Source organism: Myxine glutinosa, chromosome 1 (genome assembly GCF_964187855.1).
Source record: "Myxine glutinosa chromosome 1, kmMyxGlut1.1, whole genome shotgun sequence".
Classification (NCBI taxonomy): domain Eukaryota; kingdom Metazoa; phylum Chordata; class Myxini; order Myxiniformes; family Myxinidae; genus Myxine; species Myxine glutinosa.
In genome coordinates this window covers 90,329,220-90,351,452 of record NC_136261.1, presented here as the reverse complement: position 1 = coordinate 90,351,452, position 22,233 = coordinate 90,329,220, and the positions used below count along the sequence as shown (strand labels likewise).

At 42.9% G+C, this 22,233-nt stretch overlaps 1 protein-coding gene across 11 annotated transcripts in view; it reads left to right on the top strand.

Moving 5' to 3' along the window:
• Window positions 1-22,233, top strand: part of KANSL3 (KAT8 regulatory NSL complex subunit 3) — an 89,271-nt gene that overhangs the window by 39,533 nt on the left and 27,505 nt on the right. For all 11 annotated transcript variants that reach the window (XM_078774264.1, XM_078774294.1, XM_078774287.1 and 8 more), the window contains 5 exons: window positions 3,456-3,519; window positions 3,729-3,926; window positions 5,389-5,539; window positions 7,334-7,486; window positions 7,751-7,817. In XM_078774264.1, coding sequence (XP_078630390.1) covers window positions 3,456-3,519; window positions 3,729-3,926; window positions 5,389-5,539; window positions 7,334-7,486; window positions 7,751-7,817 — 633 coding nt within the window. The remainder of the gene's footprint in view (window positions 1-3,455; window positions 3,520-3,728; window positions 3,927-5,388; window positions 5,540-7,333; window positions 7,487-7,750; window positions 7,818-22,233) is intronic.

The window sequence follows — 22,233 nt, the reverse complement described above, 5'->3', positions numbered from 1 at the left end:
ACGCCATATTTCAATTGAAGTGTGTATGAGTTTCTGGATGGAATTGAGTGAAAATATTTGGTGGGTGAATGTTTTAGACCATTTCTAACAATAATCCAGTAGAGCATCAAAATCGGAGAGATCGATGTTTTTTGGACCACCCTAATGAACATGCTCTTTGTTTTTATCTTCACACCTTTTCTCCTTTTATTTTTGTACCTTCCTGTGACACCTGATTGTACTCAGAACAACATCATAATAGGCGGGCTCTGTGCAATGATAAAAATTATTTGACCCATTGGCAGTTAGTGCATCAAAGTATTGTGCTGTAAGTTTTTTGGTCATGATAAATTGGTGATGCTTCTGACATTAACTAGGGTCTGACATAATGGTTAGGGCATCCGCTCTGAGTCTGGGAGGTCAGTTCGACAAAACCCGACTGTTATACAAAAGACTTCAAAAATGTACGTCCGACTTCCTAGCTTTACGCTCAGCATTTTAAAAGGTTGGGGCAGGGACAAACAGCCATACGTTGGTAACATTTGCACAGGCTTGATGGGCCCAATGGGCTCCTCCTGTCTTGAAGGTCCTTGTGAGGGGGGGTTCTTGTAAACCTTCGATGTCCCACAAACCACCCCTTCCCCTACCCCCTCCACCCTCCTCCCACATCCCCTCCCAGAATTTCGATGACCTCTGGTTTCCTTGTTCCATTATAGTGTTAATGCGTATAACAGATGGTCTTTTAGCTGCGACGAGCAGCTCTATGAGAGGACCGCGTTGTTGTTCTTGTTGTTGGGGTGCCTTTTTGAATAGCGCATTGCGCATACACTTGGACGTGCGTTCCTATGAGGTAAGAACATCGCGGTCTAAAATCGCGATTTGTTTGAAGAAACCAGAATAAATTTAGCAACAAAGAAAACATGAATGTTTTCATATCAATCTCGTTTCACAGAACTTGACACAAATTAGGTGTAATTATTGAATAGGGCATGCGCATACACTCGGACATGCGTTGGTATGAGGTAAGAACATCGCGGACTAAAATCGCGATTTGTTTGAAGAAACCAGAATAAATTTAGCAACAAAGACAACATGAATGTTTTCATATCAATCTCGTTTCACAGAAGTTGACACAAATTAGGTGTAATTAACATATACAGTATATATGTACATGAAAACAATTTGCACAGGGGCCGAGCCTCGGGGATGCTTAGTCCACCAGCAGAATCCCAGCGTATGCAGGTACACAATACAAATAGACATACAGCGGATTGAGAAATACCAAAGAAGCGACCACAGTGTGAGATTTGGAATATGGTCACACTTAACCGGTGAAATACGGTTGCATGGACATTTACCTCAGTCAGGGTTTTGAATAGCATATGTGCATACACTCGGACTTCCCCTACCGACCAAGCCCGTTTCAAATTATCCCTCTGCCACCCAGAATTAACATTAATAAATAACATTAATGAATTAACATTAACAGAAATAACATTCACGTCCATACATTATATGTAATCAGTTGATGAAGCATGTTGCGTCGCAAAACAAAGGACAAGACCAGAACTGAAAGACAAAAAGACGCTAGTGCATGCGTATAATTTAATGACTGGTCGAATTTGGTAGCGCATATTGCAACGGATATCCTCATGATTCTACACGTTGGAGCTGGTGACCACACTGTGATCATTTTTCTCTTGTTTTTCTACATATAAAGTCGAGGCTCATGGAAGAGTGAACATGACAGAACAGAACAGTACTCGAGAGTTCATAAAACACCTTACCCACACAGTCTTTGGAAAAAGGACATGGGAAGGGTCTTTTAAAATCTCGCCTTGCGTTTCCAAACACAATCTATATTTCCTATTAGCCGCCATTTTATCTGAATCCCAATATTCCCCATCGCTGGGCAAATTTGTTTGGCCGAGATGTCATAAAACGGCATCATATTTTGTCCATGTACTGCTAAATGTAAGGGTTTTGAAAGTGACAAAAAGCGATTTGTCTTCTGCAGTGTTCAAGCTTCTAATTCATTTGAAATAAAATTAAAGTTTTAAAGGCTGCAGAGAATGTTTTTTTGGAGGATTACCACCATTGATGCACCATCTTTTACACCACCTTATTTAGCACTTTAAATTGGTTATTTTACCTGTTTGTGTCCTTTTGACATCCTTAAAAACAGTACGTTTCCTGTTTGGAATGGTTTTCAATTGTGCTTGACTGCTAGGCAAGCAGACAGACTTTAAAAAAAAAAATCACACCCATGTCTGAAGGAAGCAGTTCAGTTTAGCATTTTTAATATGAAATAGGCAAAGCGTAGAAACAAAGGAAAGACATTAGAATTACCCTTCAGAACCCTTTAGCATTAAACACGGAGGGTAAAGAAGGTTCTTCTTCTTCATTTTTAATGGACGGACATAGCCACATATTGAAGCGGCTTCACCGCTTTAAAATTACCTTACTCCTTTCTTCGCATGCGTACTTAGAACGAAATTACATACAATTTGCCAAATTCAGAGCCAAAGTACTGCTGAACTGGAAGTTCGCGTTCTGGTTCATGGTATACGTACAGTGTTCAAAATATAACATTCAATTCAAAGTAAGTACAGTAGTTACTTGATTATAGCCTGAAATCTGTAGATAGACAGAAACAGACAGACAAAGTGAACAAATTGCTTATTCTATTTTTTGCTTTGTGCGCATGGGGTAATAAAGAACAGTGAAAAAGGGTGAAACACACCAACAGCAGGGTCGACATTTTGTGGCATTGCTCTCACTTTGAGATACCTACAAATAATGTAATTTTTACTTCCAAAATCGAAGATTTTAAAAGTATATTGGTTGGTTGTGCATGTTATTCTGTCTATCTGTTTGTCTGGAAATTGCCTACAAGTCACAATTTTAAACCGATCTTCACGAAGCTTCACCAAATGATAAAATTGGTCATAAGGTAGAAGTATATTGGTTTTGAGGTCAAAGGCCATCTTGAGCTCAAACTTCTAAAATCATCAATTTTCGTCTGAAAAATTGTCACTTTTCATCCTATTTACTTGAATATCTAATAGCAATTACATAGTGCATCATTGAATTGGGAAAGCAACTATTTTGAGGTCAAAGGTCAAACTTCTAAAATCATCAATTTTCATCTGAAAAATTGTCCATTTTCATCTGATTAACCTGGAAATTTAAGAAAATTATAAAGTGAATCACTGAATTAGGAAACCAACTATTTCTGAGGTCAAAAGATCAAAGGTCAACTCAAGGTCAAACTTCGAATATCATCAATTTTCATCTTTAAAATAATCAATTTTATTCCGATTGACCCGAGTTTTGATTAGTATCATCAATTTGCATCTTAATGAAATGGATAATTTGATGTATCCATGGCAACTTTTTTGGGGGGAGGGATGGATTTTGTAAGGCTCGTGCTCTGCATGACATCTTTCTTGTTTTTCTATCTGCATTTTGTTTAGGATCAGCAAAGCAAAAAAGAAACTGGAGGGATTGACACAAAGCATGGTGGATCGGTGCATACAGGTCTGTGAAACTACAATTGAGCTTCTTGCTTTTGAATGAGATTTTTTTTTGTTTTAACAAGAAAAATGTTTGCTTTTTGTTTTTGTTGTCATAGCTTATTTCATCTGAGTGTTTGTCTCCAATTGCCGTGACCCCTAACCTTACGTAAATCTAACGTTGTGTTTAAAATAAAATGTAATAACGTGCTGCTGGTCATTGTCTCGCTTCAGGACGAAATTGCGGATTTCCTGGGTGGGGTACTCCTGCGTGCTGAGCCACAAGCCGGTGGTGATCCTGGAGAGGGTGACGGGGAACGTCGGCGGAAAGGTCGAGAGGTCAGAAGGGATCTTGCGTCAGAGTTGCTCGATAGGCCAACTTCAGCATTTAGCTGTTACCACAACCCCTCGCTTACAACTACTGGCACAGAGGTGAAAAAGTCGAATTGCGTCTTTGCGTATTGCAATATGCTAAAAAGCTTTTTCTTCTCACATTTACTCTATCCAACTTGATGCCTTGAGATAGTTTTGAATGCTCTTCCAGATGACTTGGGTTAAAAAGGTTAAGTTGCCATAACTCAACCACCCTATTTATTAATGCCTGAGGAAAATGGGATATGGACTGCCGCGTATCTTGCATGTGGTCTGTTCACCTCAAAGTTACTTGAGTTGCATTCCCAAGAAAACGGGATTTTATTCAAAACGTTCTGCCTTGTCCTTAGCAAGTGGTGTTTTGATGGGGATTGGCATCTTTCTTTGTGGCGAAGTTATATTTCCCATTTGTTTGCACTCATTTCCTAATTATTTTTTAAGATCCCACAGTATTTTTGATCACATTCAGTTTCCAGAGCATTATTTCTGTTGAATCAGTTGTGGTGGCTAAGATGCTAATCTTGGTGCAAGTTGCTTTTTGTTTGGATAATAATTTGGGCTCTGGCTTTGGTACCAGTACACATTGGCTTTTTCTCATAAAAAGCCACCATGAGGTCTTTAACATCCTCCAGCAAATGCTGATGCGCCCATGTTTTTTGTCGTGAAAAGTTACCCCACATGGACCCCCTCTTCCCTCTCTAAGTCACTTCCTTAGGCTGTCCATGAGGCACAACCGAACAAACAGACGTTCACATTTATATGTATAATGTATAAGATCATTGAAAAGATTTTTTAAAGTTTCGTATCCAGATTGATCCGGATCTTCACCAAAATTGAATTGGTTCCTCCTCGTCACACACCCAACCTGTCCACCAAGTTTCGTCCGAATCCGTGTAACTTTTTGAAATAGAATTCTATATATATATTTGGACCTATTTCTCAAAGGTGAAGAGCTATCTCCATATGTGGGAGGGCTTCAGGACATGAAATGGAGGCCTACCAGGTCTCAAAGTATCCGTGTGTGCGTGCGTGCGTGCGTGCGCGCGCGCGCCTGGCTGTATCGTGTGTCACTATATTTCTCAGGGATGGCTGAACAGGTCTTCGTCAAACTTTCAGAGGTTTATCAGTAAGCGTTTTAGGCCAACAGAATGAATTTTTTTACGAAAAGAAAAGTGGGATTTAAAAAATTGCTCTGTAGTGTGCATAAGCCTTTGTAGCTATGTGAAGGGTAATATTAAATTATCCCCAACCCCATTCATTAGTGGGTTTAGAGAGGTGTTTTAAGCCCCTACAAAAAATAGGAAAAAAGCAAAATTACATTTCTTCAAAATGCCAACAGGATTAGAGCAGCACCAGGTAACACCTGGGTACCCCTGCTCGTATAAAATATATTTTGAATAATCCATTCGCATTTGTATTCGCACCCAAATGTGTTCTAATATGCATTGCACTCAATGTAGTGTCAGTATTCTTTTATTGTAATTGATTACATTTATATCTTTCTGTGTTTCCTCCTAATCAGGGTGTTCAAAGTGGTTCCTACAACTCTGTGAATGTTCCACGAGGGAAGACTGTCATGCTTACTCGAGTTGCTCGCCCAGGGCTTGTTGCAACACTGGCTGGACGCACCGTCATGCTCAGGCAGCCCTCTAGTAGCCATCGCAGATCACATGGTAAGGCACATCAGCAGATAATGCTTCCATAATATCAATATGTAGAGCATTAGCCCACATTTGATGCATTAGCTACATTAGCGTTCATTCTATACTTAATGGTATTTTTTTTTTTTTTTTTTGGATACATAATCGAGGCTCGTGAAAGAGCTAACATTTATCACACAAACAAATCAAACAGACAATGAACCAACGTATATAAAAAGGGGAGCGGTAGACAAGATTGGGAGAGAAGGGGAAGCACATAAACACAACATTTGTGAGGGACATCGGGAATGTGTGGGAGGGAGAGGGCTTGGGGGGAGGCGGTGTGGGAAGGGGGTGGGAGAAGTATAAACACAAGGACATCAAGGACTTCCAGGAAATAAGTTGGTATTTCAAAAAAGAGGATTTGGGGCGAAATTAGCGGGGGTAGAAAAGATCAAGGTTTTGGATGGGGGAAGATAAGAGATGGTGGTGAACAGCTGTTTTAAAGACCTGGAGGGAGGCGTGCGATTGAAGAGAGTGAGGGAGTTTGTTCCAGAGGCAGGACAAAAGAGGAGTGAAGGTGAGCAGAGAGTCTTGATTTTGGCAGTTTAACCATAAGAGGGTTGCAGGCAGATCTTGTGTGACCTGCAGGAATATTTGGGGGACAGAGCACAGAGAGAGAGCTGGGGGAGCAAGGCCGGAGAGGAGTCGGTAGAAGACAGACCCCACCAACCTGCCTGTGGTGAGTAAGTGAAAGGCCCTTGGAGGTAGCTTCATCACGGGAGATTCCAATGATTTTGTACGCTTTGGTTTCAACAGCATGAAGACAAGCTAGGTGTGAGGCAGGAGCACCAGCCCAGAGGGGAGACCAGTATTCCATTGAGCTGCGGATGAAAGCCTTGTATGTGGTGAGGAGCTTAGGTGTGCCAAGGAAGGACTTCGCACGATGGAGGATGCCCAGTCAGCGACTGGCTTTGGAGGCCAGATTTGAAATGTGGTTTTCCCAGGAAAGATCATGGCAGATCGTGAGACCCAAAAGCTTGAGAGACAGAACTTCTTGGAGAGGATTATTCAGAAAGTGGATGGGAGGGTTGTCCAGTCGGTCTTTTCGGAGAAACATCGTAAGAGTGTGAGATTTGTCAGGATTGAAAGACATGTTCCACTTGTTTGCCCAGTCAGTGATTTTGTCCAGGTCTGCAGAGAGTGAGGAGGCTGCAGACTGCCGATCTGAGGGATGAGGAATGGAGCAGCAGAGAGTGGAGTCATCAGCAAAGAGATAGAGAGGATTTTCAAGAGAGTCGGAGAGATCATTGATGAAGACCAGAAAAAGCACAGGGCCCAGAACACTGCCTTGGGGAACTCCAGCCTGAACAGGAAGAGGAGATGAGAGAAACCCATTCAGGGCCACACGTTGACTACGACTAGAGAGGAAGTCCGCCAGCAATGCGTGGAGATATCCATGGATACAAAAAATTTGTTTAAAAAAAGTTCAATACTTAACCAGAGGGGTTTCACAACGTCAGATTTGGCATTCTGAAAAGTTTGCAACAGAGCTTATTCTGCTAAAATCCAATTACATTTTGGCTTGCGCAAACTAGACAACTGGCAGGCGTTAATGTTCACACTGTGAACCTGAGATTGACAAAACAGGCAATAAAGGCACATCTTAGTCAGTTGTTGAAATATAGTTTGTCGAAGTCACCAATTCTAATTACCCATCAACTAGATGGCACAGAAAATTTCAGTTGCAGTTGTGCTGTCGGTCGTCATTCCATCGTGTGCGTTTGTCACTACCTCTCCCTCTATGTTCACGCCTGCTATCGGCAGATTCTGAGGTAGCGGAGGAACGCGTTGGAAGAAAACACAAACGGAGTGAGAGTCCAAATATCTGTGGGGGATTCAAGCGGACACGTTTGGAGCCACTGTTGGGAGACTTGACGAGCCCTTCGACCTCCAGATCCCCATTGATGACCAGCGAAGGTACGTCATGCAACTTCTGATAATACATGTTATGTTGGGCAGGTTCAAGCAAAATTGCATTTGAACAGTTGTAACATTCTTTTTCTATACACCTTAGTTTCTTCAACATGCAGTTCATTTGCCCTTTGTCTTTTCAACTTGACCTTTGATTAAAACTTTTTTGTTTTGAAGATATTTCCAAGTCTTTTTGAATGCCAGTGAATGATATTTTTCTTAGTTGGTTTGAAGTTCGAGATGAGGCCCTGACCAATTGTTCTTGCACAGGTTCTTTGACTGCTCAGTGTGCAAGATCGAGTGTGAAAGGAATTGCTGACTTTCTTATTGGGCAAAGGTTGGGCCGATTCTATAACTTTGTGCACTCGTCATACAAATACGTCCTTTACTTTTGAGTAACTTTATTTTTGAGAAATACCTTTATTACTTAACACTGTCTTGAAAATCTTGCTGTAAGAACTCTTCATTATAAAGGTGAACCCAAACGCAAATATGTTTTTTCTGTAAACCCCTGAAAATCATTAATCATGGTCTAATTTGAAGGGTACAAAAAAAAAAATTGGCTATCACAATGTCAAAATAGCCCTAAAGTGTCAATTTTCGATTTTGCCAGTGACATCAAACTATGAACTCACCTTGATCCAAATGGCGGCTTTACATAGTGTTTCGAGCTCAGATTCCGATACTGATTCCACCGTCATTTGCAACTCTGAAGGTTCTCAGTATGTTGAACATGATCTGTGGGATTTGAAGAAACTATTGGAGACAAAATTAGTGATGGAAATAATTTCAGGGGAATGATGGAGCCGTATCATTTTGGCCCTTATTCGAGCGATTCAGTCAAATATGGTGTTGGTGAAGACGGTGGTGTTAGTGCACATGAAAACGCCGGTCATATGTTCATTACAGATTGGTAGGTTTTGTTTTTCCATTCAATTGACTGTTTATCAGGGAATTTGTATTAATTGATAAATCAGTTGTATAACTCCAGAAGGAATATGGCACGACACGACACGACAAGGCACGACACGACATGGCATGGCACGACACGACACGACACGACATGTCACGTCACGACACGACACGACATGGCATGGCACAGCACGGACACCGCCCAGGCACACTCAGACAACGCCGACCAAATGGATGATGAATGCTTTGTCCCACTGTAGCAGGCTGACCCGGTGTTCTGTATGTTGCAGGATAGTCCTGTTTCATACTTTCCTGCAATGCCATTTGTGTCTATGGTCGTGCTGTGTCATGTCTGTGCCGTGTCCGTGCAGTGTCGATGTCCCATCCCAGTGGAAGAGTGAGGGAGGGGTGGTGGCATGGTGAGATCGGTCCCCTGCAGGCCAACACAGGCATTTGATTCACCGCTTAAATCGCCATTGTACATGTTCTGGGAGCTCGGTGGAGATGGTGTTTCGAACAATTTCGAGTGACGGCTGTTTTTCCACTTTATCGTGGGGGATCTAGCCATCTCTGTTGATTCATAACACTGCTCTCTAAAATATTCCAAGCACAAAAGCGAACATTTTGTAGGCCCGATCCACAGTCGGGTATTTCAGAAAAACCTCGTCCAAGTTTTGGCAACCCTTGGATCTTTTGACCATTGATGTGGCATAAAACCATCTTGATTTGTATTACTACAACCACCAAGGATGCATCGACCTGGCACATTTGTAGAAATTCGAAAATTATTTGCCGTTTGAGTTCACTCGGACCGCAATGTAACCTGTAGACAATATGGATTTGGTGGTTGATTTCCTGGTGTGACATCAAGGCAAATCGTGAAGAAGAAGATTTTGAATCAATCACAAAATAAAAAATCTATTTATAAATCGGAAGAAGACATCTATTTTGTAGGGTATCGAGGGATAGATTAGCATCGCGGTGGTCTGAGCGTTTGGGTTCCCCTTTAAGTTTATTGGTTTGATTCTCTTTAACTACCTCACATTTTCATGCAGTTGGCTTGTTTTTTGATACTTTTAAGTTGCTTCATCATTGTCCGAATTTAAAATGCAAATGTCAGATGCAACAACAAAAAAATTTTATACATCATAATTTTGATGAGAAACCATCATTTTTTATATTTTTCTTATTTGTTTTTTATTTTGTTCCTAGAATGCAAACTAAATGTCAATTTGATTTTTAAGTTCTGGTTTTGCTGTTTTTTTAAAACAAGTATTTTGAGACTTATGGAAGAGCAGAATGACAGGCAACAATGGATCAACATACAAATTGGGCGAAAGAGAAAACGAAGGATGCCAACAAATGGATACACCACAGCACGAGGAGAGAAAATTATGGGATGAGATTGAGAATGACAACAAATGGAAACACCACAGCACGAGGAGAGAAAGTTATGGGAAAAGATTGAGAATGACAACAAATCGACACACCACAGCATGAGGAGAGAAAGTTATGGGAAAAGATTGACAATGATGACAAATGGACACACCACAGCATGAAGAGAGAAAGTTATGGGAAAAGATTGAGAATGACAACAAATGGACACACCACAGCACGAGGAGAGAAAGTTATGGGAAAAGATTGAGAATGATAACAAATGGACACACCACAGCACGAGGAGAGAAAGTTATGGGAAAAGATTGAGAATGACGACAAATGGACACACCACAGCATGAGGAGAGAAAGTTATGGGAAAAGATTGAGAATGATAACAAATGGACACACCACAGCATGAGGAGAGAAAGTTATGGGAAAGATTGAGAATGACAACAAATGGACACACCACAGCACGAGGAGAGAAAGTTATGGGAAAAGATTGAGAATGACAACAAATGGACACACCACAGCACGAGGAGAGAAAGTTATGGGAAAAGATTGAGAATGACAACAAATGGACACACCACAGCATGAGGAGAGAAAGTTATGGGAAAAGATTGAGAATGACGACAAATGGACACACCACTGCACGAGGAGAGAAAGTTATGGGAAAAGATTGAGAATGACAACAAATGGACACACCACAGCATGAGGAGAAAAATCTGTCGGAGAAGAATGAGAATGGTCTCTGCAGCTGGTGTATTGAAGCTCAATAGTTTAAATACAAGACAACATGAGGTGACGCTGAGTACAACAACGACAACAACATGCATTTTAAAGGCCATTTTCCCTGCTAGAGCGGGGGTTAGCCTTGCGGTCCCCATGACAATCTTCTCCATTTTGCCCTATTTTCTGCATCTCTCCTTGTTAACCCCCTTGCCCGCATTTCTTCTTCCACCACCTTTAGCCAAGTCTTTCTCGGTCTTCCCCGTCGTTAGGCTATGAGCCAAGGGGGTTGGTCGGTACCATACAGATGGAGTAAGGCTCATTGTGATTTTTAGCAAGATATATGTCCCTAGATATGAAAAAAAAGTGATAGCAGTGTATAACTCTCGGCCATCTCTGTGTTATCACCCGAAATATTATTATACGCCTGCTTCGCTTCGCCAAAAAATGTGATATTTGCTAAAATTGGAATAAATATATGTTTTTAAGGACCACAGAGTGCCAATAATTTGCATACTGGATGCCAACTAATAAAGTAATAGAAAATAGAACATTTGTGGGGGTTATTTATCAAAATATTGATATAATGACAAAAAGTATGTTAAATTTAGTGAAAAAGTGGTCGAAATCGCTTCGAGTTCAGAATTCACATTGTACATTTTTGTCAATATTTCAAAAATGAAAACTCCCAGAGTAACATTTGACCCCTCAAAATCTTCGCAAGGAACCATTGCATTGGAATATATCATTACTTTGTAATATGGTGGTTGTTTGGGGCACATATTTTGGCAAAGTTCAAAATATGTTCAACCATACCCCCTAATTTTGATATTTTGGAACGAAACATAGCTTTTGAACATTTTAGGTTTATTCGTCTACTACTTTTGGTATCTCAGTGTAATTTTTGGTATTAGCTAGTATCCTAAAGTAGGTTTGTAACATCAGCTACATTATATTTCACAATGCATGCAAACTTGCTCCACACTCTAGGTTTATCATGATCTCTCGAACAAATACGCCTTGTTATTATACAGTATTATTACCAATCAATTTTTAACACAATTGACACAGATTACAGGCATTTAAAACACATACTAAATAATGCTTATAAATTGAACCTATCCTTTTATGCATCGGGCTACTTTAAATTACAATGAACGTCATACATATTATACTTAAATCACTTAACAGAAAATAAATGTCTGAAATGACATCACGAAAGTGTCCCTCCCTTTAGATGCGCAGCATATTTGGCTCAGAATCCGTATTCTTGCTCCTCGTCAGATGGATCATCCTCGTCGAGGCTGTCGTCGTCTGGCTCGACAGACAATGGCTGATTGTCGCAGGCGGCAAGTTTACACATGTCTGTACATTTCAGTCCATTGGCAATGCAGACACAACTTGGTAGCTTGCAGCTCCTGGAACAATTACAGGCCAACAAATCCAGAAGAGCCTGAGGTGCTGCCTGTCCACTCATCCAGTCCACAGCCAGAGTTGTTCCATCCTGATCATCCCATTTCCATCCTTTTCCAACTGGACTGGGGGTCATTGGGTGCCTCTGAAGGCTTCGTTTCCAAATTTCTGCCTGGTAATTGGCCCGCTGTACGTGTTTTCGGAAGCAGTCATTGCATGGAGGCAATTGGTGGCTCTCAATCCCGCCCTTCTTTGCACAAAATAGATGGTATCGAAGGCTATTAAGTTCCTTTGTACCAGACTTGGATGCATATAGGAGGCATGTGAAATTCTCCAGCTTATCCATAAGCTCCTCGGCCACATTCCATTCTTTTCCCAACTGGGCGAACGTTTCTTGGACCTCTTTGCTAGACCTAAGCAGTTTAAGCGCTCCGAGTTTGCCTTTGCCGGCAAATGTGCTGACTGTGTCGCAACCTGTGTAAGCATGCATCCCTATAAGTCCATGACAAACATCTGCGCCCACTGAAGCTGCAATTTTGGTAATGTCAATGATTCGTTTCCGTTCTTTGGTGCCACATTTCTGGAACAATTTTGATGCAATTTGAGTATGAAACACCAACGCCATGATGAATACGTCAGTGTCCTCGGAGCTGATTACAACTGCTGGATATCCAGTCTGTGCAGCATGAGCAGCGTGAAGGAAGAGTCGACCATCTGCTTCCTCATGTGTACTTTGCAGCTCAAGCACCTCCTGGTGTCCTTCCGTGATGATTTTGTAACACTTGTCTTCAGTTGTTACAAATAAGACCTTTCCATTCAGATGCTTGGTGTAATCTGGTTTCCTCCATTCGCTCACCAGAAATGAAATGAGGCTAGACTTATTCCCAACATGGGCCAAGAAGCTTCTCCATTGCCTTACAATTTGCGATGCTGTGATGTCCTGAAGCTTAAGTCCAAGTTCCTCTCCTCTGGCGAGCCTTTCACAGTTCTTGATGGATGTATCTTGGTAGGTGTCGAAGACGATGTCGATCCTGTCACTAGTGCTGCCATCTTTCAGTGCCATCAACAAAACAAACTGGGCAATTTCCCCAAAGTTGACTTGATCCCCTTTTACCTTCTGGATTATGCTCATTCCATCTATTATGGTTGCAGAATGATCAGGAAGTTGGTCAGCAGGGACTACATTATTTTGTAGATAACTAGCAAGAGCAGCCTTGTTGGTTTTACGGTGGAGACCTTCTGGGGTTGCCAGTGCCCATGGTAACGGACCAAGAGGATGGGATAGTACATCAGCCATCTGCAGATTTCGTCCCTGTGCCATCACAATGATGCGACCAAACAATGCTCTGTCAGCTTGAAGAATCACGGATCTGCCACTCATTTTGACTAGTTTCTTCTTGCATAAATTACTGAAGGTTTTCAGTTTGTTCATTTTCATTGGATCATGAAAGCGTTTGATTGGTGGGTCCGTCTCGAGTCTCTCAGCTTTGAAGTTTGTGTAGCATTCAACTCCAATGTCTCTGGCATTCTTCAAATCCGAGCAGATATCTTCAGGGGCTTTTTTTGCTGTCGAGATACTGATAAGTTCGCGAGCTTCTTCAAATGGATTTACCCAGCTCTTCACCAGATGTACGATTGTCGAAACAGCATCCTCATCTTTCCTCACACGCGTTTTGTGCAGGTCAGCATGTGGAACATTTGATCCCTGTTCTTGTACCATTTCCCTCATCTGACCAAGAAAGGCACTCATGTGTTCTGCAGTAATGTAATAGCGCTTGACTGCTCCTGATTTCAGACTAAACCTTGTTGTGCCTCCTGGGGTCTGTGTATCCTTGTTCACAGTGACTTCAGTCGTTTGGTCAACGGGAATGCGTCCAAATGTATTGTGACTGGATAGTTGAACAGAAAACGAACCACCCAAGAAGGCCTGGTACACAGCTGGATGATTGGCTGCCAGATTGGTCATCTCAGCATAATACGCTGGTAGGTATCGTGCATAGTTAAATCTGTCGTAGGCAAAACACCAGGGGATCATGTTGTGGATAGCAGAGAGATGCAAGAGCCAATTTCCTTCTCGAGCAGCACGCAGCAGGGCAAGCAAGACGTTTTCAACAATGTCCACATAAGACATCCAAAAGGCTGAGAGTTCTCCATTTTCATTGCGAAGATGGTCTAAGAATTCGTTCCAGGTGGTGACTAACTCCGTGTATTTGGCGTTTGCCAGAAGACTGTCAAATTTCTGTTGACACAAATGTTCAACCAAATCACTCACTTCTTCTGACACAGACGCTATGTTGTGCTTTTCTTCTGGTTTGTTTCTCTCAACCCATGGAATGAATGCCTCCCATGCTAGTCTCATGAATGCTTCATACACAGACTTGTGCACATACACTGCGCGGTTGTACATCTTCCCAGAAAACACACTGGCAAGTGAGCCTTCCGCTGTGAGGTTTGTTTCTATGCACAGGTCCCGGAGAGACCAGCATCTTGAAAACGAGCTCCTAGAATTGCGAGTATATTGCCGACTGTATGGAAAGTGCCCAGACGGAGAATGATTCGTGAATACTTGTCAGTGTGTTTCCAGGTGATTTCGGCTGCCTTAGCGTATAAGGCCTGGTCCAACACTACGACAATCTCCCCTAACTGTAGTGTCTTCCTCACAAGTTCTGACTGGTTCAATATTTCAGCGACTGTGGTCAATTCCGTAGCTGGAGCATTGATCGTGGGCATATAACCAACAACATCCTTTGAGACTGTCAGAGAATCTCTGGTGTTGATATTGAAACCTGTCCAGCTTGGTATGCGCTGCTTCTCTGCGTCGGTCATTCGAGCAAGTATCCAGATGAGGTTTTTGTTCGTAGCTGAGTACTCTGTTACTATGCTCGTGTCTGTTGTGAGCAACTGTGGTCCAACGTGCTGTCCAGCAATGTATGTTGTCAATTCGTGATCAGAGACATCCAAAGATCTTTGCTTTTTCTTGGCTATCTCAGGAAGCGCTTGTTTCGGAAGATGTGGTCCATAAACTCTGGCCTGTACCACGATACCATTCACACGATGTGATGTTCCCTTTCCACTCAATGTTTCTTCCAATCTATCAATGTTGTCCCATGCCAAGTTGGTAAACGCGTATGGTTGAATACTTGTTGGTATGAGTGTCTGCTGATTTAGATTAGCTGTGAGCTTCTGTAAGCACAAGGCTGTGTCATTTTCTTCCAACTGAGAGTAAGATATCCCATGGCCTAATCTGTTCAACGTCCGTATCAACTCCGTATTCCCAGTGAGTGTTTTAACCATGTATGGAAGCAGTATATGTTTTGGTGGCTTCTGCATACCACATGTCACTGCATATACCACATCTTGACTGAAGGATTCCGTGAGCATTGTTACTCTCCGTGAAGGGTGTTTGTGTTCTGGATCACCAGTTAGTAGACCGATCAGAAACCGTCGAAGATATTCTGGTGCAGTGAATGATTCCTTCTCCACGTCGGACGGGTGATACGGCCAGGTTGTTGTTTTTTCCTCGTCCTTTATTGTTGCTCTCAAAAATGATGATGACTGATCAATGATCTTCGAGATATTTGTTGATTTATCTTTCCAAGTTTTCAGCTCCCTTTCCATATCGCAATACTCACTGACGATATATTGCATTGTTATGCAATCAGGTACAACAACAAGTTTTCCTTTTGTGTCAGCAAAAATCTGAATACAGTCTCCCAACTCCTGTTCCAATTTCCGACGGAGATGTTTCTTGGTGGATTCTGTTAGACGATGTATGCCTCTGGCAGACATCATCGTTCGCAGTTTCTCTGTAAGCGTTGTAACTCTGACAATTTACTTGTTGGGAATGATATCAGTTCGTATATAATGAAACAGTTCTGCATATGATTCGTCTTGCTTTTCGAGATAAATATCATTCTCCTGAGAAGGAGCAGGCTCTGTATCGAGACCAGGTGCTGGCCTTGTGTAGTCCCTGTAGCAGGAAGCATGATAATGTGCTTCAGCAGCAACTATGTCCCTACTCGTTATGGCTAAAATCTTGGTGTCACACCTGCGGATTGCACAAGCTCGAAGCTTCTGGTCCGATCTCAACTCCACAGATTGGACTAGTTTTTCCCGAGTTGACGTTCCCTTGTATCTCTTGACATTTTCGCAGAAAATGCATGTGTAGTCATAGATGCGTGATTCTGATGAGGATCGTCTTGCCGGTCGCTTAGCATTGGAACACCCAGCAACAGCTTCCTCTATTGAGCTTGAATCTGTTTTACGTTTAAGGGCTTCCAGATCTCTCTTCATCGTGAAAATGCTTCTACATTTCCTATGGTAGAAGATCACTGGAATCTCCTTGTCTGTCACCGATTTAGCGATGTCAAGTATAGGGGAGTGATCTCTTACTTGAGCAGCATTTATTAGGGTTTTCCATGATTCAAAACTGTGTGGACTGGTAAGTTGTTCATTTGGATCAATACTCAGTGATTCCTTGTGAATGATACAATGTCTTCCAGTTGGCACTTCGGCCTCATCTCTGGTTTGTTCTTCCATTGCGATTGTACTAGCAATACTGGGCAAGCACTAACACCACCACCACCACATTACCTGGAATGACAAAAGGAAATAACAATTTAGTTGGGTAATACAGATGCAAATACAGTAATGTTTAACCCTTTAGCACCTATAATATCAAAATTAGGGGGTATGGTTGAACATATTTTGAACTTTACCAAAATATGTGCCCCAAACAACCACCATATTACAAAGTAATGATATATTCCAATGCAGTGGTTCCTTGCGAAGATTTTGAGGGGTCAAATGTTACTCTGGGAGTTTTCATTTTTGAAATATTGACAAAAATGTACAATGTGAATTCTGAACTCGAAGCGATTTCGACCACTTTTTCACTAAATTTAACATATTTTTTGTCATTATATCAAAAATTTGATAAATAACCCCCACAAATGTTCTATATTTCTATTACTATATTAGTTGGCATCCAGTATGCAAATTAGTGGCACTCTGTGGTCCTTAAAAACATATTTATTCCAATTTTAGCAAATATCACATTTTTTGGCGAAGCGAAGCGGGCGTATAATAATATTTCGGGTGATAACACAGAGATGGCCGAGAGTTATACACTGCTATCACTTTTTTTTCATATCTAGGGACATATATCTTGCTAAAAATCACAATGAGCCTTACTCCATCTGTATGGTACCGACCGGTCAATTTGGGGGGTCTGGCTCATAGCCTCTTCTACTTCCTTCTCCATTCATTTCCATCACTCTTCTCAACCAGTCACTTTCATCCTTCCTCAACACATGACCAAACCATCTCAACCTGTTCCTCTTCACAGCATCAATCACAGGCTCTATTCCCATCATCTTTTGCAATTCATCATTTGTCTTCCTCTCAACGATACTCCGCACATCCGTCGAACCATTCGCATTTCCACCCTTTCCAACCTTCGTTGCTGCTCTACGTTCATTACCCATGTCTTGCTCCCATAAATCATAACACTTCTCACACATGCAGCATTCACCTTTCCCTTCAGCTTCAACGACACTCCCCTCATCATCAGCACGCCACTCAATTCCCGAAACTTCTTCCATGCACATCTCACTCGAGCAACCGTTGCCGAGTCTGATCCACCTTCTCCATTCAGCATGTCTCCGAGGTAGCAAAATGTTTTCACACCTTCCAGCTTCATGCCGTCTCCAAGATCCAACTCAACATTTCCTCCATCTGCAGCTCCCTCTGTGCACACCTTACATTTGAATGTAGCTGCCACACTGGTTAATGACCCTCTCAGACCACTACATTTTTGATTAACCCACTCAGCGCACATTGTACACTGAATGGAGTTCACTCCGACACCCTTCCGACACACAGCACAGGGCCACTTCCCAGTTCTTTCCACCTCGCCACATGCTTTACCACTTGCCATCACCTTCGTCTTTCCGATATTCACCTTCAGACCTTTTGTCTCCATACATTCCTTCCACGTGTTCATCTTTTCCTTCAGTCCATCCATACTTTCCGCAATCAACACCAGATCATCTGCATACAACAACTCCCATGGTAAACCCTCCTTTACGTTCTGAGCCAGCACCTCCATCACAGCTACAAATAGTAGTGGACTTAGTACCGACCCCTGATGCACTCCCACCTTCACCTCAAACTCACCACTGTTCCCGTCCTGCGTCCTTACAGCTGTGCGCGCTCTTTTGTACATTGCCATCACTACTCTGATCAACCATTCCTCCACTCCTAACTTCCTCAATGCCCATGTCAATACTTTGCGTGGAACCCAATCGAATGCTTTCTCCAGATCAATAAACCCAAGAAACAACTTCTTCCTCTTCTCCATGTACTTCTCCTGCAACTGCCTCACAATGAAAAGCGCGTCTGTCGTTCCTCTTCCTGGCATGAATCCAAACTGCATTTCGTCGATCTTCACTTTCTTCCTTATCCTCCTCTCCAACACCCTTTCCAATACCTTCATTCCATGCTCCAATAACTTTATCGCTCGGTACGAGCCACACTCCAGAGGGTCACCTTTCCCCTTGTATAGAGGGACGAGGGTACACAGTTCCCATTCCACTGGAATGCGGCCTTCTTTCACCACCAGATTACAGATCTCTGTCATTCTCTTCACACCCCAACTTCCTGCTGCCTTCAACATATCTCCCACAACTCCCGTCGGCCCTCCCGCTTTTCTACCCTTCATTGCTTTTATCGCTTCCTCAACTTCCTTCTCAGTTATCTTCTCTGCTGGTCCTAAAACTGGGTTACTCTCTATGTTGCCATCCCATTCATTCTCTGTATTCAACAGCATTTCCATATATCTTTTCCATCTTCCTTTAATTCCATCTGGGTCGACAATGATTTGTCCCACTTCATCCTTCAAGCAACTCACCCCCATCACATCACACCTCTCTTTCACTATCTGCTTTGCAATCCTGAATACTGCTTTCTGACCCTCTTCCGAATCCAAGCGTTCTCCGAGCATTTTCCTACATGCCTCCTGCGCCTTTGCTACCTCTTTCTTTGCAGCCTTCCTGGCTGCCTTATAACTTTCATGCTCTGCTGTTTCTGCTCCCGTACCCTTCGCCTTCTGCCACTCCTTGAAATTCTTCCTCTTCTCGTCAATCCTCTTTCCAACTTCATCATCCCACCACCATGTTTCCGAGTGCCTCGGTGGTCCTTTTGTCCATCCACATACCTCACCAACGGCTCCCAACAGACTAGCTTTCATTGACATCCAACTACTTTCAAGCTCAACCACATCATCCCTGACCCTACTCAGCCTCTCTTTTAATGCCTCCCTTACTGTCACCTCTTTCAACCTCCACACCTTCATTCTCGGTTGGTACTTCACCCGCCGAGCTCTCCTCGCACCTTTCACCCTTACGTCGCAGACAACCAAGTGGTGCTGTGAAACAGCCTCCTCCCCCGGGATCACCTTTGTGTCCCGGAGGTTCCCCCTATCTCGCCTACACACGATCAGGTAGTCAACAGTTGTCGTCGACCCACCTGACGTGTATGTAACAAGCTTATTATCCTCTTTCTGGAACTGAGTATTACAAATCAACAAATCAGCTCCATTAGCAAACTCCAAAATCCTTTCACCTTCTCCATTTCTCACACCATATCTGTAACCCCCATGAACTCCGTCAAAACCATCCATACTCCTTCCCACATGTCCATTTAGGTCTCCTCCTACCACAACAACTTCCTCATCTTTCACGTTTTCCATCAGCTTCTCTATCGCACACCAGAACTTGTCCTTCTCTTCATCGCTTCGACCAACCTGCGGAGCATATCCCGAGATGACGTTCGCCAAGAGCTTTCCAATCATCATTTTCACCATCATCAACCTATCACTCACTCTAGTCACACTCACCACATTGTCTACAAACTCCTCAGAAAACAGGACACCAATACCATTCACTCCCTCCAGGCACCCTTGCCACACAAACTTGTATTTCTGTCCCTGCCTACCCTTCACCATTCTCACACCACTTCCCTTCCATCTCGTCTCTTGCACACAACATATGTCCACTCTTCTTCTGACCATTACTTCCACCACTTCTCCTGATCTCCCTGTCATTGTTCCTACATTCCATGTCCCAAACCTCAGAAACCGATCTCCACTTCGGGCTGTACCCTGCCCACATGTAGTTGTAATTGTCATGGTTCTCTTTTTGAGGCAATGTTTTATGGCCGGATGCCCTTCCTGACGCCAACCCTCTTAGTCGCCCCTTACGACACGCAGGGATACGGCGTACCTATTCTAATCCAGGGTACACACTGGGAAAGGTTTAAAACATGGAAAATTCTGGGCGGTGGGGGGGGGGGGGGGCGGCGTTAGCATCACGGCTGCGGTTTAAACATATTTAAATAAATATTTAAACAAAACCATGAAAAACAATCTGGGAAAGTCTCTCAGTGAGAACGTGGATTTGAGAAAGCAGGAGCAGAGGTGAAATAAAAACGAGATATAGGGGGCGGGGCACAAGTCGAGACGAGGAGGCCGCACGAGACACCAGGCCGCACGAGGCGCATGAGGCGCGAACAAAGAAACGACTAATTACACACAAATTTGCAACAACTACAAAACCAAAACCAAAACCAAATAGAAACACACAATAACACATACACAACAAAATACGCACCGGAAATTTGACAAAGAAACGAACGGGAAAACACTCAGACTTTGATGCCGTGGAGAGATCGAAGCAAGCCCCGTTGCTCGAGGGACCGGAAGTCGCTGAGTAGCGGCCCTAAAATCCTGTGGGGAAGAACTCTCAATAATGGACTCAGGAAGACAGTTCCACAGGAGAGAAAAGAAGGCTGTGAAAGAATGGATATAAAGTTTGCTTTTGTATTTGCGGAGGGTAACAAGGAAACCGTTTCTTTCAGATAGCTTGTGACCTGGAGAGGCAGGAACTGGGTGCAGAGATGTGAGATGATATGAGGAGCAAGAACAGAATATATCCTGTGAAAACCTCCTAGGCAACTAACCTGTCTACAGTGACCAAGAAGACACCCTGAGATGCAAGAAGCGCATGATTCCTGATGTGAGACTGATGAAGTGGAGTGTTTTTGATTCAAGGGATTCAGAGGAGAGAGTGGGAAATGGGAACCAGCAGCAACACCAGCCCACAGTGGGAAGCCAGGAGGACAGTGGAAGGATTTGGCCCTGTGGAGAATTCTGAGGTGGCACTGGCCTTGGTGGCCAGCTTGGATATGTGATCTGCCCAAAATATTTTATAGTTGATAGTGTGAGGCCCAGGAGCTTCAGAGACTGTACCTTTCCCAGAGGCTGACCATGGGAAAAAAAAATTGGGGATTTGCCTGGGGGGTTCTTCTGGAGGAAATAAAGTGAAAATATGGGTTTTGTGCATTAAAATGCATGTTCCAGCGAGATGGCCAGTTCCCTATTTTCTCCAGATTGGCAGAGAAGAATGGCAGAGGCATGCAAAAACTATCTTGCACAGTTGTCATCTGTTGTTGTTGATGGAGGAGAATAGAGTAGTTTGTTGAGAAATGAGTCCCAGGCACAGTCTGTGTTCAGATATGAGATTGTGGAGCATTCAATCGAAGAGATGGACTGCAATGCCAACCAAATCTGACTAATTCGATTCCTGGACATGGTGGTGCCCTGTTGGATCACTGAAGACCACCATGGGAACGGACACTTTCATGAGTACATTATTTGAGGATAGAAAGTGCAGTGCAGCATAGAAAGAACAGAAGATGCTAGAGGAAAATATGTACTTGATCAAGTTGAGTAGAAAGCTGCAGCCAGTAAGAAAAATGTCGGTTTGTAATACAGCAGATTAGGTGATGCCGGAAGTCTCACAAAAGGCATTGACTGCAATACTGTGGACTGTGTTGTGAGGACCGACACTAATCCAGCTCGAATAGTGACAGTTGGGGTCACTGCAGATTATGAAGAGAGGGCTGGAATAGGAGCGACATGGAAGTTGCCTGAGACAGCCTCAAATACAGAGTGATTACAGTTAGAAGGGTGGTAGATCATTCACATAAACAGTATATTGCTATGGAGGGGACATGGATCTATATGCTGTATATTACATAGCGTTTCTTTGGGGGGGAGGGAAGCCACTGGGCAGTGCAGGGACTATGGAGAAGGGGGTTTCTGATGTCGACTGCAAAACCGCCACCAGCATGCGAACTGTGTTTGTAAAAACAGGACCAAAAATATCCTGGGAGGGTGGTGATTGGGTGTGGGACATCCTGTGAAAGAAATGTTTCTGTTCTAAAGATAAAATCTGGAGATTAGACAGTGACCCTTAGGGAGAGAT